This window comes from Pygoscelis adeliae, unplaced genomic scaffold, assembly GCF_000699105.1.
Source record: "Pygoscelis adeliae isolate BGI_AS28 unplaced genomic scaffold, ASM69910v1 Scaffold4, whole genome shotgun sequence".
Lineage (NCBI taxonomy): Eukaryota > Metazoa > Chordata > Aves > Sphenisciformes > Spheniscidae > Pygoscelis > Pygoscelis adeliae.
In genome coordinates this window covers 2170919-2185944 of record NW_008824986.1, presented here as the reverse complement: position 1 = coordinate 2185944, position 15026 = coordinate 2170919, and the positions used below count along the sequence as shown (strand labels likewise).

Here is a 15026-nt window from a genome sequence, read left to right as displayed (position 1 = left end):
CCGCAGCCCGGGGCAGCGCCGGTCTGTGCCGGTCCTGGGGAGAGAGCGCGCCGCAGCTAGCGGGTGCTCCGCGCGGGGGTGATCTCCGAACGCAGGCTGTGCGCCTTTCATCTCCTTAACCGTAGTTGAATGCAAACTCGAGCGAGCTGCTGCATCCATTTTTCTAAACCTAATCAATCCTAATTCTAATCAGTCCTTGGCATAAGCCTGTTGTTTCTTGTGCTGGGCTTCGTAGAAGATCGACTCGGCTCTCAGTTCTGAAAGCATTTATTTTGCTGTGTTGCTGGCAACAAGTTATTAAAAATGAAAAATCATAAGCCCTGCTTCCTTTTCACGATTTCTGCTGTGATAATTATTTTATTTCTGTTTCTTGGAAACTTGCACAGAAAGCACAGGAGCAGCAGTCTTGAACAATTTTTTAAATAACTTCAAGTTACAGTCTTGGTTAAGATTTCAGTGACTGCAGCACAAACTAAACTATAACCTTCTAAAAAGTTTCTTTGGAGATCATGTTTGAAGCATACTGTTTGGGCAGCATCAGTATGAAAATACCTTGCATTGCATTATTGAAACAGATAGGGTTTGAAGGTGTTTTTGTTCATTCTGTTCCTTAAGGTAATGCTTTGGAAAGACTTCTTAAAAGGTATAAGATACTGCATTCCGCCAGTAAAAGCTTCACATTTTATCCCGGTATGCGGTCAAAGATATTTTACCTTTAACTCCGTAGCAAAACTACAGAAATTTTCTGCCTGTGCAAAAGCAATCCAAAAGGGAACAGAGCTGTGTGATAAGCTTGGAACAGCCTCAGCATTTAAAAACGTCATTGGAACAGCACAAGAGTAAAGCTGACGATCTCTTATCGGTGCCTTATATGAAGCCTTTTTGCTCAAGTTACTCAGATCCTCAGGCATGTTTTGCTGTGGATTGCTTAGTTCTGGCAAGCGTTCCCTTTAGTCCTTGGGGGAATCAAATGAATACAAAGGGAGTGTTACAATTTAAACTGGTACTTTAGCCTGCTTGTATCTGTCACAGTGTTTCTTAAATACAAGGCAACGTGGCCTGTATATGATGAGCCTTCAACAACGTAAGGGTTGATTCTTTATGCGGTAGACATAAAGGTTGTTTTAGTAAAACTTGCACTTCGCACTTACTGATGTGTACTAATCAACTTTTTACTTCTTCATAATGCTTTTTGGATAATACGTTCACTGACTTCATGCATAATGAGATGGAAGTGAAATGCTGTAAATATGTAGATTAATAATAAGAAATAGTAATGTCAATGAGCACCTGTGGTCTCAGAAGAACAAGACAGCAAGTACAAAAAGCAAATTTCTGTCCTCTACCTCTTTCCATTCTAATCAGAATAAAGTATTTATGCCAACAAGGGAAAGAACAGGACAACACAGTCTCTGAATAAAAAATGATGGTGTTTTGTGGTGGTCTTTATTTAAGAGTAAAGTGAAGTAACCTAGCTAAAATATTGTAGGGGTTTATTCATAGATTGAAAACTGTTATAGTGATTCTTTAGAGAGCATGACTGAAACTTGTTCTCCTTTGTTCATAGTCTTAGGTTTTCAACAAATTAAGCTACAGTTACTGTGGCTATTTCTAATAAAGCCAATAAAAAAAGTTTAGTAGTCTAAATTCTAATAAGCTGCTCAGGTTAAAATTTAGATTTCCCCTTAAATGTTAGCTTAGTAATGCACGCTGTAAGACAAGTACCTCCTTCTTTGGACTCGTCCATCTAGATACACAGTGAAGTTAGAGTGAGTTTCTCTGGCTTAAGGCCGCGAGCTGAGCTGAAGTAACTGTGTGGTACTCTAAGCCAAACCCAGCTGCGGGGTAAAATGGATGAGATAAACTTAGCGAAGGTGGTTCAAGGTAGCACATTTTCTGTCATAACTGAAATATCACACTGAAAGTGTGTATGTGGTCACTTATTGCAGCTCAGCTGCAAGATAACAGCCTAACAAAATTCTGTAACTTAGTTGTATCCAAATGTGTATTTGTGGGTTTCTTTCAAAATGCTGTGCTCTTCAAACCTAGTCAAAGATTGGTCTATAAATGGTGACATGTTTTCATTTTATCCAATTTCTCAGTGAGTTGAATGAAGTGAGAATTGTAAGAAAAAGCAATTTTTAATTGTATTTTTAAAACATTTGGATGTTTTTTAAAATATAAAATCCTTAATGCCCAACGCTTTAGAGAATGAAAATTTCACTAAGGTCAACATCCAGCCCACTGAAGCCCAGTACTAAGATAGCAAATCCTGCAGTCTATCTACTGAAGGCTTGAAAGCATATCTGTAAGCTCAAAACAAGCAGAAATTTTCTGTGTCTAAGTGACAAAACTGCCTATTCGTAACTCATTGCAATCAAATTTAAAAGCATACAATTTTAGGTTTTGTGATATATTTAAATATATATCTGTGCCATTTGGCTCAAGTGTAACCCGTCATTGTTGTGCTGTCTTGCAGATAACTTCCTTTTTAGTGATGAAATCATAGCCAATGGTTTTCACTCCTGTGATAGCGATGAAGATGACAGAGCCTCACATGCAAGTTCTAGTGACTGGACTCCAAGACCACGTATAGGTAGAAGCCTATATAATGTTCTTAGATGCTGTTTGCCTTTGAACAGTTACTTAATTCTTCCCAGCCTTCAAATTATTTCTTGTTGCAAAAAAATTGGCAATTACTGCTTTTGAGCAGCTTAGAGTTGCTGACTGTATTCTGTATGTTATTTAAGCAGTTTAAAAATGAACCTCTTTAAACTTGCTGTATTTTGATTAAAATTGTCAATGTCTTTTTTGTGTAGAAATCCTCCCGTGATCCATGTTAAAAGCATACACACAGACTCACTAAACTGAGCAGATTTATGGCATATTTCTAGCCTATTTACATAGTATTCTTTAAGAGACAAGAAGATGATTCTTGTATAATTTTAGCCAATCTGTAGGGCTCACTGTCCTAAGTGTTATATCAGTTTGGGAATTATTAGTCTGCATCTATATTGCGTATTAGCAACAGATAAGTTAAGCATGGCAGTTAGGAACTCGGTAGAAGTTCTCGCCTCGCACAGAGGCAAGGTAACTGCTAAGGTCACTGGTGATTTGTGTGGGACAGTGGCTTCCAGGGTGCAGCGGGGTTGGGACTTGAGGTCTTTTGTCTTACACAGGCGTGATAATGCCACAGCATTCATTTTGCCAGTATTGATAAGAATAGCGGCAAGAAAACACATTATGATGACACAATATTGCACTTAAAGTCTGCCCATATGTTGTCTTTGCTGATCCCTTGTTACAGGATCACTGTTGGTACCTTTTGGGTAAATATGTATAACAATTGTTTTCCTTATATGTATTGTAACTAGCCTTAGTGATAGCTATTTGGGTCCTCTTAGTTCAGCTTCTTAAGATTTACCTATTTTTCTTCTATTGCTCTAATCTGAAGTGTTTCTGGAAAGATTGATTTGATGGCTTTAAGAGGTCATGTCTGAAATCATTAGTGTCAGATGACTACAAGAACAAAAATCCATGGATTGATGGGCCCTATTTGTCTCTTGAGAGTGATGTTTTATAATATGACTAGAAAGTGTATGTGTATTTGTTGTCTCTTCAACTTACTACTGTAAATACCTTACAAAATGTTGGAAAAATACAAATGAAGCCATAAAATGGAGATACATCGTGAAAATCTTGTTGCTAAATAAGCGCACCTCTGAGAGCCACCAAGTTTGCTATGAACTGGGATTTCTACCTTGAGTAACGTTCTATGAAATCCTTCATGGGTTAACATAAAATAAAGTAAGAGCCCTAGCTATACTATCTCTTCAGAATTTAGACCAAAACATACAGGAGTTTTGATGAACAAAGCATTAAATTGGACTAATAAAATCGTAGTAGCAAGCATTAATAAATGGGACGAAGCACTTGACTCGATTTTAAATACTTACATTTTTTAAATTTTCTTAGGTCCCTACACTTTCGTTCAGCAGCATCTCATGTTAGGTACAGACCCACGGACAATTCTGAAAGACCTGCTACCAGAAACAATTCCTCCACCTGAACTGGATGATATGACACTGTGGCAAATTGTCATAAATATTCTTTCAGAACCACCAAAAAGAAAAAAACGAAAAGATATTAATACTATTGATGATGCTGTGAAACTTTTACAAGAGTGCAAAAAAATAATGGTCTTGACTGGAGCTGGGGTACGTATTGCTGCAATGACAGTGAGAGAATATATAGACAGTTGGTTAAATACTTATCCAGTGCTTTACAGCATGCAGGTGATGTGACCCTCGCAACGTTCATAATCAAATAATTGTGCTAGATGGGAAGAGGAGGCACAGCTGTCCACTAGAACGATGCACACTGCAAGACTGGAGCTTAAGTTGGAAGTTACAAGATCTCTCTTCTTATAAGAAAATATTCTTAAATGTTTAAACTCTTAAACAGTTGCTTCCATGCGAAATAGTTATGGAATAAGATCACATCTACCTGTTCCAGAACATTTTCTATCCTAGTCATTTTTTCATTTGAAACAAAGGTAATGATTTTTTTAAACAAAATGTCAGTGGGTCTCTTAAAATACCTGATGGAGCTAGAGGGACTAGACGAATAGGACTCGAAAAAGAAAAGAGTTGGGGGGGAGGATCATAAGGAGAGTTTGATTAGATTTCAGTAGGCTGAATTTTACTTTTACCATGTGCCTCTCTATGATGGTAATAAGATTACTCACTGTTTTACTAAAGAACATTTTTAAACTGTTGTACAGCTTTATACCTATGTACCAGATCATGATATAAAAGTCAATCGTTTTTTGCTTCTGTTGTTCATACACAGAGGGTGTGACACCATTCAGAAAAGATGAGTAATTCAAATCAGGTTGTTAGAAAAGCACTGCTACTTCTATTACCCAATCTTGTTCTTTCTAGAATTGCTGTCGTACACCTGTTTCTCCTCCTCTTCCCACAGTATTTTGGGGTAGTCGGAGACAATAAATTTTAGTCTTTATTGACTACTACGATGCTTTGATAAAGAACGTTTGTTTATCAAAAGGGGTTTATTCATCAAAAGTAAGAATCTATTCTGTTGCTGTGTTAGCATGATGAACACTTACTAATCAAACGTAATGCAACGGTATTTTAAATTTTTGTTCACTTCTTACAAAACTTCCAGTAGTAAAAGTAAGTTCTGGTGTCCTATTACTGCCTGTACGGATTGTACTAAAGGGTTTTTATTGTCCGGTTGTCAAACTTTGTTTCTGCGCTGTTTCTCCTGCTTGTGATTTGGGAATTGTTATATTGGTCCAAAAAAAGGGAAAAAAAAAGAAAAGAAAAATAAATACAGAGAACCCAGACTGGTTTTGTTCTTAATGTCTCAGCACCATGAGCATACAGAAACGTGGTTTCCCAAATAGTTTGTACCGTAGCAACTCTTTATAGCCGAATATGTAGTTTTGCTTATTTCAGATTGCAAAAATATATTTCAGGTGTCCGTGTCTTGTGGAATACCTGACTTTAGATCAAGAGATGGCATCTATGCACGCCTTGCCGTAGACTTCCCAGACCTTCCAGATCCTCAAGCAATGTTTGATATAGAATACTTCAGAAAGGATCCCAGGCCATTTTTTAAGTTTGCAAAGGTATGGTTTCCAACAGTTCTTATCTTGGTCAGTAAAGACAGATAACAATATTAAAATGCATAAATCGGATATAAAACTATTCTGTTAACAAAACGATATCTTTGTCTTTTTTTATAAACAAGATAGAAAAATATGTTAATATATTGAATTTGCTTTAATGAGAGACCTCATTCAGTGGCATAACTCTCTCCTTGGGCAGGTCTTTGCAATTTATCAATTTTATATCCTCAGTGTTACTTCAGTCATTGTATGCAACCACGTATTAGCCTTATTAGAAACATTTAGCAACATTCTTTTTTTTTTAAGCTTATTTTTACTGTTCCTGTTACAAGTTCATTATATATACAACCATTCTAGACGGTGTCTCTAATTTCAGGGAGGATAAATTAAAACTTGTAATTATTTGGTCAAACCTCAGTAATCTTTCTGTTACTTACGCTGTTACTTTCTCTGAAAAATGAAAGAATATGAGAAACTTTTGGCCAGCACATGAGTAATGTGGAAAGCTACATTTGAATTTGATACGCTGTGGCATGCTTAGCAATGTCATAAAATACATTCACATTTTATCACTCTATTTACAGTAAAGAGGACTAAAGCAGTTTTATGTACTAATAAGTTTGTTCTTGTTTCAGGTTTTGATATAGCTGTCACAAGGGTCTGTACATCTTAGAGAATTAAAGCCTTTTTGCAGGGACTGTGTTTGCTTAAAAGGGAGAATGCAGCAGTTTTTGGAAAGACGTTAGTGATACTAAACAGTTTAAAAAGCAGGGAGTACATCTCTGAGACAAGAAGGAATTGTAGAAGCTGTAGACATACATAGAAACAAAAAAAAAAAAACGGCATTTAGCCTGGAATTTCCTCAGGACAAAAAAATCAAAACCAAAATATTCTAAGAATTACTACAGAACCAGTAAGGACTTGTGAGAATCAATCGCTACTAGTTGTGCTCACTCTTTCTTCCCTTCCTTTGCCCACAATTTATACTACTGCTCTGTTACGTTATAAAGCTTGGAAAAGAAAAATCAATGCATTCTTCAGCTGCTTGGCTTTCTCTGAAAGCCTCCTATCCAGATACGTATTTTGATGCTCATTAGTATATTCAGTTCCTTGTTTTTTTAATTTAAAAAAACCAACAACCCTCCCCCCCAAAAAAACCCACAGCAAACAGAAAAACCAACTTACTTGAAGCCTGCCTATACACAGGTTTTACAAGAACAGTCCAAATCCAATTTGGCTGATACTTTTTTACTAAAATAATTTCTCCTCCTCCTTTTCTCTCCATCAGCTCAGTTAGAATATTAATTTCTTATTCCATGAAATCTTAAGTACCTTTAATTCTAGGGGCAAAGAACAGCCAAATAAATTTGCAGAGCTCAGTGGCAGAACACATCTTGCTTCTTCAGACTAAGATATAAAAGCTGTTAGGACCACATGAATATCAGGTTATAATTGTGTAATAGCCTAGTCATAATCTAGGTAATAGCACTATGAGCAATCATTGATCATTGCTGCAGTTCAACTCCAAAGACCCATGTAGCTTCAGAATTATGAGTAACTTGAAATATTTTGGGGAAAAACAAACGCCTTCAAAAAGTCTTTTTTGTTTGTTAATAGTTAGGCTGTATGGTAGCTGAAGGCAAAGCTGTCACAAAGATAAATTTAACAGTTCACTGTTGTGCTAGAACTTTTGGTTCAGCTTGAAGTATCTACTGGTAAAGGCAGGCAGTAGCCTCCTTCTTGCTAACTTTCTTTTGGCCAGTGACTCTTGTGCTTTCTCTGTAAAAAGGCCTCACTTTCCCAGGTAAGACTCCAGCCCAGTTGCTGCTCAGTGGTGAGAGAGAGAGTGACTGGAGGGCAGAGGGTCTGGAATGCAAGTTCCTCCCCTAAATAAGTGCTCCTGAGCAACAGAGTGGTGGTGGTGCTGCTGCTGCCGATGTCCTCCTTGTCGCACAGCAACCAGAGGTACCACCCGGGGTGATCAACTCTAGACAGAGGTTCCTAGCGTGAAGCTTTCAGCTGGGTGCCCACATTTAATTTTTCCTTTTAGCGGGCTCCTTGTTCACTGTGAGCAAACATCAAATCATTCTACAGAAGTGCCTACATTTTTTTTCCATATGCTCTTTAGATATACCTCCCTCCTCTACCTTGATTTAATGGAAGGGCTAAGCATCTGTCAGGCACAGTGGAATTGCTCTGCTAAGCCATGTGGTTTTAACTTGATGACTACTGTAACTGGCTAAATTGGCAAAGCTGGTCTGAATACCACTTGTCTTCCCCTTTTTATATCCAATGCTATTCTGCTTTCTGGGCTTCCATCTTCTAGGAACGGCTGCTGATAATGCTGAGGAGTAAAAACTGCTTATCCCAAACCAAAAGACCAGAATCCAAATTCCTCATGAAATTTTTGTCAGACTGCAGTTAGAGCATATATGTTTCTAATAACAAATATTGAGGTTACGTGACACTTACAAAGGAAAAAAAGCTTTCCTATTTCATAATTCTCAAAACCAAAAAAGATCTAAACCTTGCTTTTAGGCTGTGTGAAGACCAAAATACCAATTTGCATGGCACAATTCGTCCTGACGTGATCAGAAGCTCAGCTGTCGAAAGAAGAGTTGGATCTGAGAGAAATGGCAAAATGCAAAGGGAGTGACAACATTAACTGCTGACATAATTATTATTGATAATATTTAGCTCTGTGTGAATTGCTGCAGTTGGAATAAAGACATTGTGTATCCATTTACACTTTCTAACCTACTTCTGAATTCCCTAGGAAATCTATCCAGGACAATTCCAGCCATCTCTCTGTCACAAGTTCATAGCTCTGATGGATAAAGAAGGAAAACTACTTCGCAACTATACTCAGAACATAGACACATTGGAACAGGTTGCAGGAATCCAAAGGATAATACAGTGTCATGGTTAGTGGTTTTAGTTTCACTTTTCTTATGTGTAGGAATGATTTTTACTGGTACATGTGACAAGGTAATTGCTATTGGAATTAATATTTTTTTTTGTCTTGAATTGGTATCTATTGGCAGCAAATATTCTGCTTTTAAAATGTTGATTTTTTTTTTTACATAGCTTAAGTATTTAAATCAGAAGTGTTTCAAGTGGAAATACTTCTTTCAGAAATTATGCTCGATAAATGGTGATCTTTGTGTATCACTGAAGATCCACACCCTGTTTGCACAAGCTTAGACCTTAACTTTTAAAATGTATTTGGTGCTTCTTTATATTCATATATGAGAACATAGTGTGGAAATCAGTCTTTCCGTAGGTCCCTCTCACTGCCTATCAATGAAATGGAGTTTGGCTGTTATCTGATTCTTTATTTAGGTTATATTCCATTGAAATCTTAAAATATCCCGCCACATCAGTGACTTTACCTCATGTATAAAATATTGTGGATTATCACCAGTTCAGTTCAGTTGAACTGAAGATCATCTTGTGTCATACACATTCTGCAATTATGATACCCAATTAAGTGGAATCTCTTAATTAGTTGCTTGATATGCTTTCCATTTCCAAGGACTTGCAAATGTCAAGCTAAAAGTCCAAGGATTCCTTTTTAAGGATGCAGAAAATTAGTTCTTAAAGTGCACGTTTGAATCATTTAGTAGACTTCTGGCAAATAAATTGTTTAAAAGCAGTGTTGGCGCATTTGTAAGACCTGTCTGTCTAATTCCACCTTTTCCAGGGACCAAACTCACTTGGTTTCCTTATCTACAAAGGTTAGCTCAGTGCCAGATCCGTCAATTTTCTTTTTTCAGACAGAGCAAACATGGTACTCTGTCACGGTGACCAAACAGCACACAGTAGAATCCTACCTGTCGAATAACCTAAATCTAGTGCTAGTTTCCATTTGTGCTTGGTGTATCATGCGTTTTCTTTTGGTTGTCATTCCGTATGAGGTATTTATCATGAGCTTCTTACATGGTTGTGTTTTTGCACATCACTGCCACACTCAAGCTTCCCATTTTTTCAGCTGCACACTACAGCAATTAGATTTCAGACCATCTGTAGTGTACGTATGTCCTGTATAAGTTGGTTTTAAATTAAAAAGATTCTTTAAAAACATGCTATGGGCTTTGAGATTTTGAGGCCTTTGGAAATTAGCAAAGGTTGTTTTGAGCATATCGAGCTTTATCTGACATACAGTTATGCTGCTCCTTAACAAATGCTAGTTGACCCTGGTAGTGGCTGAAGAGAAACTGAAACTCTGTTATGTTCAGTTGTGTCATGTTCATGCTGCTATATTTATGGTATCTTTTTTGTCAAGCTGTGGCAATGGCAAGCTCAATCATGAGTGTGCCAAATGACCAGGAACCTTGTAATGATTTGGGGAGTTCATATGTGAACCTCTGAACCCATTTCACACTGCAGACCTACAGTAAAGTTGCTACTATGAAAACTACTGTATCTTGGATGCATTTTCTCAATGTAAATGGCTTTTGCATTCAACCAACATGTCTGGAATTAGATCGTATTCCTTGCCATTGCTGTAGCTGAGTGATCAAAGGCAGTGGTCTGCTGGCTACACGACTCGTGCATGGGGCAGCATAACTTCTTGATCGAGTCCTTTTGACAGTGAAAAATAACTCATGTAATTTTTTAAGTAGGTAGCAAGTAGGTAGCGAGTTTCAAGTAGGTAGCAACAGATGCCTCAGACAGGGTTAGGTCTCCTAGCCTGACAGACATGTCCCTAACACACTGTATAAAGGACTAAATTATTACTATAAACAAATTATAATGAGCGAATAATAACTGTCATACTTCCTGTAGTCTTTGGAATCCCTCAAGTTCTGGAGTTGCAGCGCTGAGCAAGCATTTCAGAAACTGTGCACTTTCCATGCCAGCAGTGATTAGCAGACCTGAACCACCAGTTGTTCATAAATGATCTGCTCCACGTTTTTCTGTGCTTTCACTCTGTTTTACCCAGATACAATATCAGCAAAGCATATTTTGATATTGTACTTAGTCCCAGAATCCCTTCATTTAGCAGTGTGTTGGTTGGCTGCTGTACGTAGGTTATGAGCAGAAAATATCTTTGGTTTGAGTGGCTTAAAATAATACTCCAGATAAAGTTTTGGTACCAGAGGTTTTTAGCTGTTCCTAGCTTCTGCAAAGCCTTCAACATCTTAGTGGTTACCTTGCTAAAAGTTTCCTTTTGAAGAGAGACTTTTGTAACCCCCGTACATTGCTCAGTCGCAGGGCTTTCTTACTGCCCTTACATCACCATTAGAGATTAGAGAGCTGCAGACTTTTACTGTATGACTGGCACATGCCAGTGCAGGGTCAAAAAGATGTCCAAAGTTTGTTTTTTTTTTTAAGCCTTGTTTCATGGTTAGGGGAAAACCTGTCAATTTTTCACTTCATTCTTCAGCATTCTGTCGACTTCCAGCGTTATTCCTTCCACAGATAAAAGGCCTTGTAAGCCTCTCTCTCCTGCACATGTGCGTACCAAAAGGCCACTCTAGTTTGCCACAATGACTTGACACTGTGTATTTTCATGTGTGTCTTAGCCACCTGATAAGCTTTCCCTTTAGACAGACAAAGACACGAATGCTCTACCAGATACTCGGGAACACCTTCAGCTGCTTCAGAAACAGGCCAGTAAGAGCTACCAAGTGGCTGGATGGAGCAACCAACTTAACACGGTCTTGCCAAATAATAAACATGGTAGCTAAGCTGGATACCAAGTTCAGAGCAGTATTTCAATTTGAATAATATAGCTGTAACTTCTCACTTCTGCTGAAAGGAACAATACTGCTATTTAGTTGCCTACAGTGAAGTCTTTACTAATGCATTTTCTTAGTTATTTTGCCGTTTGATAACGAGTTTCTTGAGTTCATGTGGGTTCATGTCCTGCTGCTGCTGTTTGCAGAGCTGTCGGCACTACTGTTAATTGTGTAAAGAGGAAAAGGGAAGGTTCTGTTCTCCCATCCTTGTATATGCTTGCACAGGTTGGGGGAATGAGAGGATACAATGTAATTTTTGTTGGCACATACACGGTATGTATATCCTGCCCCTAAAACAAGATTTCTGCTAACATCTAGGAGAACTACTTTTAGTATTACAAGTATCTTATCTTAATTGTAAATTACTTTTTAATGACTGATTTTATAGCACTGCAACATAACAGCCTTTGTGTCAAAACAGCTTGGGCAAAAAGACCAAATCTGAATGACTGAATATCCTTATTTCTACTGTATGGGTTTTTCCCCTCAGGTTCCTTTGCAACAGCTTCCTGCCTGATCTGTAAATACAAAGTTGATTGTGAAGTTGTTCGAGGAGATATTTTCAATCAGGTAAAAATTTACTTTAACTCACTGTGGCTTTCTAATAAGTAACTCTCAAAAAAAACCCAAAACACCACCCTTGGATTGCTTAAAAGATCTGCTTTTAAAAGGCTACATATCTTTGCATGTATTTCATAAAAGTGCCTATCTGTATTTGAGCATTTCCTCTAGTATTTAAAAGTACACTCAAATACTATACTGCAAAAATTAGGTAATGGGAAAAAGCAGAACAAAACCGTAAGAGTCCATTTTTAATGGCACCTCCAAGAAAAGCAGAGGTTAAAACGCTAAGTAGAAAGTTGGGTTTATACCTGTTTGAATTTAATCTGAACTCACAGTCACACTGAGAAAGCAGTCTTAGCTATTTATAACATCAGTTGCTTTTTGAGCATTTACCTACGTTAAAAATACGTTTAAACAGTAGATGATGCATGGACAAATTGCTAACTACAGAGCAGCCTCTGAGCAAGGAAGAGGATCAGATGAGATGTCTGACATGTGCTTTCTCAGACTTCTGAACTATTCCATATTCTGAACTCCCCACATCTGGGTCTGAAGTGCCCCAGGGCCAAGGCAGGAGTTAGTTCTGCTCCGTCACCTTTGGCTTGGTGAGACCCTCTTTGCTATTCTTCCCCTTCTTTTGAAGGAACAGAGATGATGATTCTCTGATCAAAAAGATACTGTTTATACAAATGGAAGGGGACTCTTTTTCTGCAGGCTCACGTGTTTTTGATAAATGCTTAGAGTTCACAGTTGCAACCTTAGAAGATGAGAAACATGGAAGGGATGTAAATCTTTGAAGTATTAAGTTTGAAATGAGACTCGATGAAAGCCTTTCAGAAGAGATGTTTGAATTAAAGCTTTAAGAAACATGAACGTCATAAGCCTGAAGCTTTGTAACACTGAAATATTGAATGTGAAATTTGGTTTACTTTGCTATTAAGAACATTATTTTTGAGAACCTTTTTATCTTACAGATGTTTGCTGCTCCTTTACCTTCAAAGCCAGCTGGTTGGAGTTCAGGGGTTTTTTTCTTCTAACAAACAACCATTCCTAAGCATTCTGTAATTTTCTGTTCTGATTGTTAGGGGTCAGGACTCCTTTTCCTAACAACGCTTTAATCATTGTACGTTTATATGCTGAACCAAACTTCTGCCCTGATGGCCCATCCCTGCTGGTGGTTAGTAATGGAAGCGTGGGGAAGTGGAGAGAAGCAGCCTGTAGCAATACTTCTGCATAATGAGAACAAAGAGGGGTCTTACTCCCAAGATGAGACTGAAGGAGCTTTTTGCACTCAATCTCTCAGCCCTAATCTTACAGTACTGTTGCCAGGTATATCTTTCCAGGGCAGGCCCTAGCTGTAATACTGAATTATTTTCATAATGCAAAATAAATATGGTTGGTTCTTGCCAAATATAATTTCACACAACAAGAAATAGCGCTATTGAAAGAAAACATACTCTTCCTCCTTTAGGCCTGAAAAAAAATGGTTCTATTTGCCATCATTATCTTTATTCCATAGCCTGCATTTCCCAAACCAGCAATATGCAGTTTCTTTTTCTGTTGCCTCTCTAGAATATAGAATTTGGTTCCTTAGATATCAAAAGAAACCTTTTCTGTACTTACAAAACAAAACACAACACTGTCCATTTCAACAGCTTTGTTCTCTAGCAAGTCCCCCTTCACAAAAATGGTTTTGGCACCTGGGTCCCAATAGACAGGCAGTTTCTAGTCTCTGCTGTCCTCCATTACGTGAAAGTTCAGTTATACATCGACCCAGGTCCTTAGTTTTCCCTAAAAATACTACCTTTCCTTTGCTCTGGTCCATCCTCTGATGGTCGTAAGTGCTTCCAGCATCCTGGGAATCTGCCAGGATTTCCGTTCAACATAGAATGAGAATTGTTTGAGATCATCTGTTTAGAAAGCTACCACATTTCTTGTTGCTGCTCTTCATTCTTTTGCCACTTCCAAGATAACGTGCTAGTTCCCTGTAGCATGATTCTTTCTCCTGGTTGCTGTACACAACCAGCCTTCTGGATGAGAAGCAGCAGCAGGTATAAATCACACAGATAGAACTTCTGAGTAAAACAATTTTTAGTCACTTCCAAGAATACCACTTTTGCTTTGCTTTGACTATTTTAGGCAGCTTCAAGAAATAGTGAAAGGGTCTTAGATTTAGGAAGAAAAGGCCCAAGAAATGGAAAACGTGCACCAGTTCTTGGATATTCTTAAACCAACATAGTCTTTACTAATCTTGTTTTTGATAGATGGGTAACGTCAGTAGTCAATGAGAAGTTCCACTTCTCTTTCATTAGAGAAATACAATCAGCAGAGGCCGTGGGGTTTTGGGGGAGTGCTACTTCTGGAGGGAAAAAGGACCCTAGGCAATCAAGTGGCCAATTATCTAGCTTTAACTTCTTGGTATCAATTTCAGCTCTTGAAATAGATCTTCCCCTTTATTGACGACCTTTCTGAGGATTAGCAGAGAAGCTGGTGAGTAGTGTAGTGTTGGAACGCATTTAAGGGCCCATTACAGTTACTCAGATGATTTGGATAGGGACATCAGTTGCTCCACAGAGATCCGTTAAGTCACAAGTAATTGGAATTCCGTGAGAAATGATGGCAACAGAGTTAATATTACTAGGTCTCTTTAAATCAAAAGTTAGAGGTCTTCATTTCATCCTCCTCCTAATACAGAGCAAATTATTTTCCCTCCTTAAGCTTCCAACTGAAAGCGCAAAGGCATCACTAACATCAGCAGAAGAGACAGCAGGGTAGAAAGCTTCAGAAAAGTTTAAGCTGTTTGTGTGTCATGAGCTCTCTTTCTAGTATGTAAAGAAAGTAGAGAGGTAAAGCTCTACAATATACTCTTTGACTAGGAAGGGTTTGATATCAGATCCTATAATGGAAACTCACAGAGAAATCTAAGTTTTTGCTCTGATTAAACCAAGAAAAATACATTCCTATCAAATAGGAGGTAAATACTCATTGGTGCTGAGCATGACTTCTGGACTTTGGCTTAGTTGTCGGATAAGAACTGTGGTGTAGATCTGTGTGGTTTTTTCCTT

General features: G+C 38.0%; 1 protein-coding gene across 1 annotated transcript in view; it reads left to right on the top strand.

Moving 5' to 3' along the window:
• Positions 1-2424: 2424 nt before the first annotated feature.
• Positions 2425-15026, top strand: part of SIRT1 (sirtuin 1) — a gene marked incomplete at its 5' end in the record, with an annotated part of 18004 nt that continues 5402 nt past the window's right edge. Inside the window, 5 exons of the mRNA XM_009325994.1 lie at positions 2425-2596; positions 3976-4217; positions 5501-5653; positions 8430-8577; positions 11888-11967. Of these exons, the coding sequence (XP_009324269.1) occupies positions 2425-2596; positions 3976-4217; positions 5501-5653; positions 8430-8577; positions 11888-11967 (795 nt within the window). The remainder of the gene's footprint in view (positions 2597-3975; positions 4218-5500; positions 5654-8429; positions 8578-11887; positions 11968-15026) is intronic.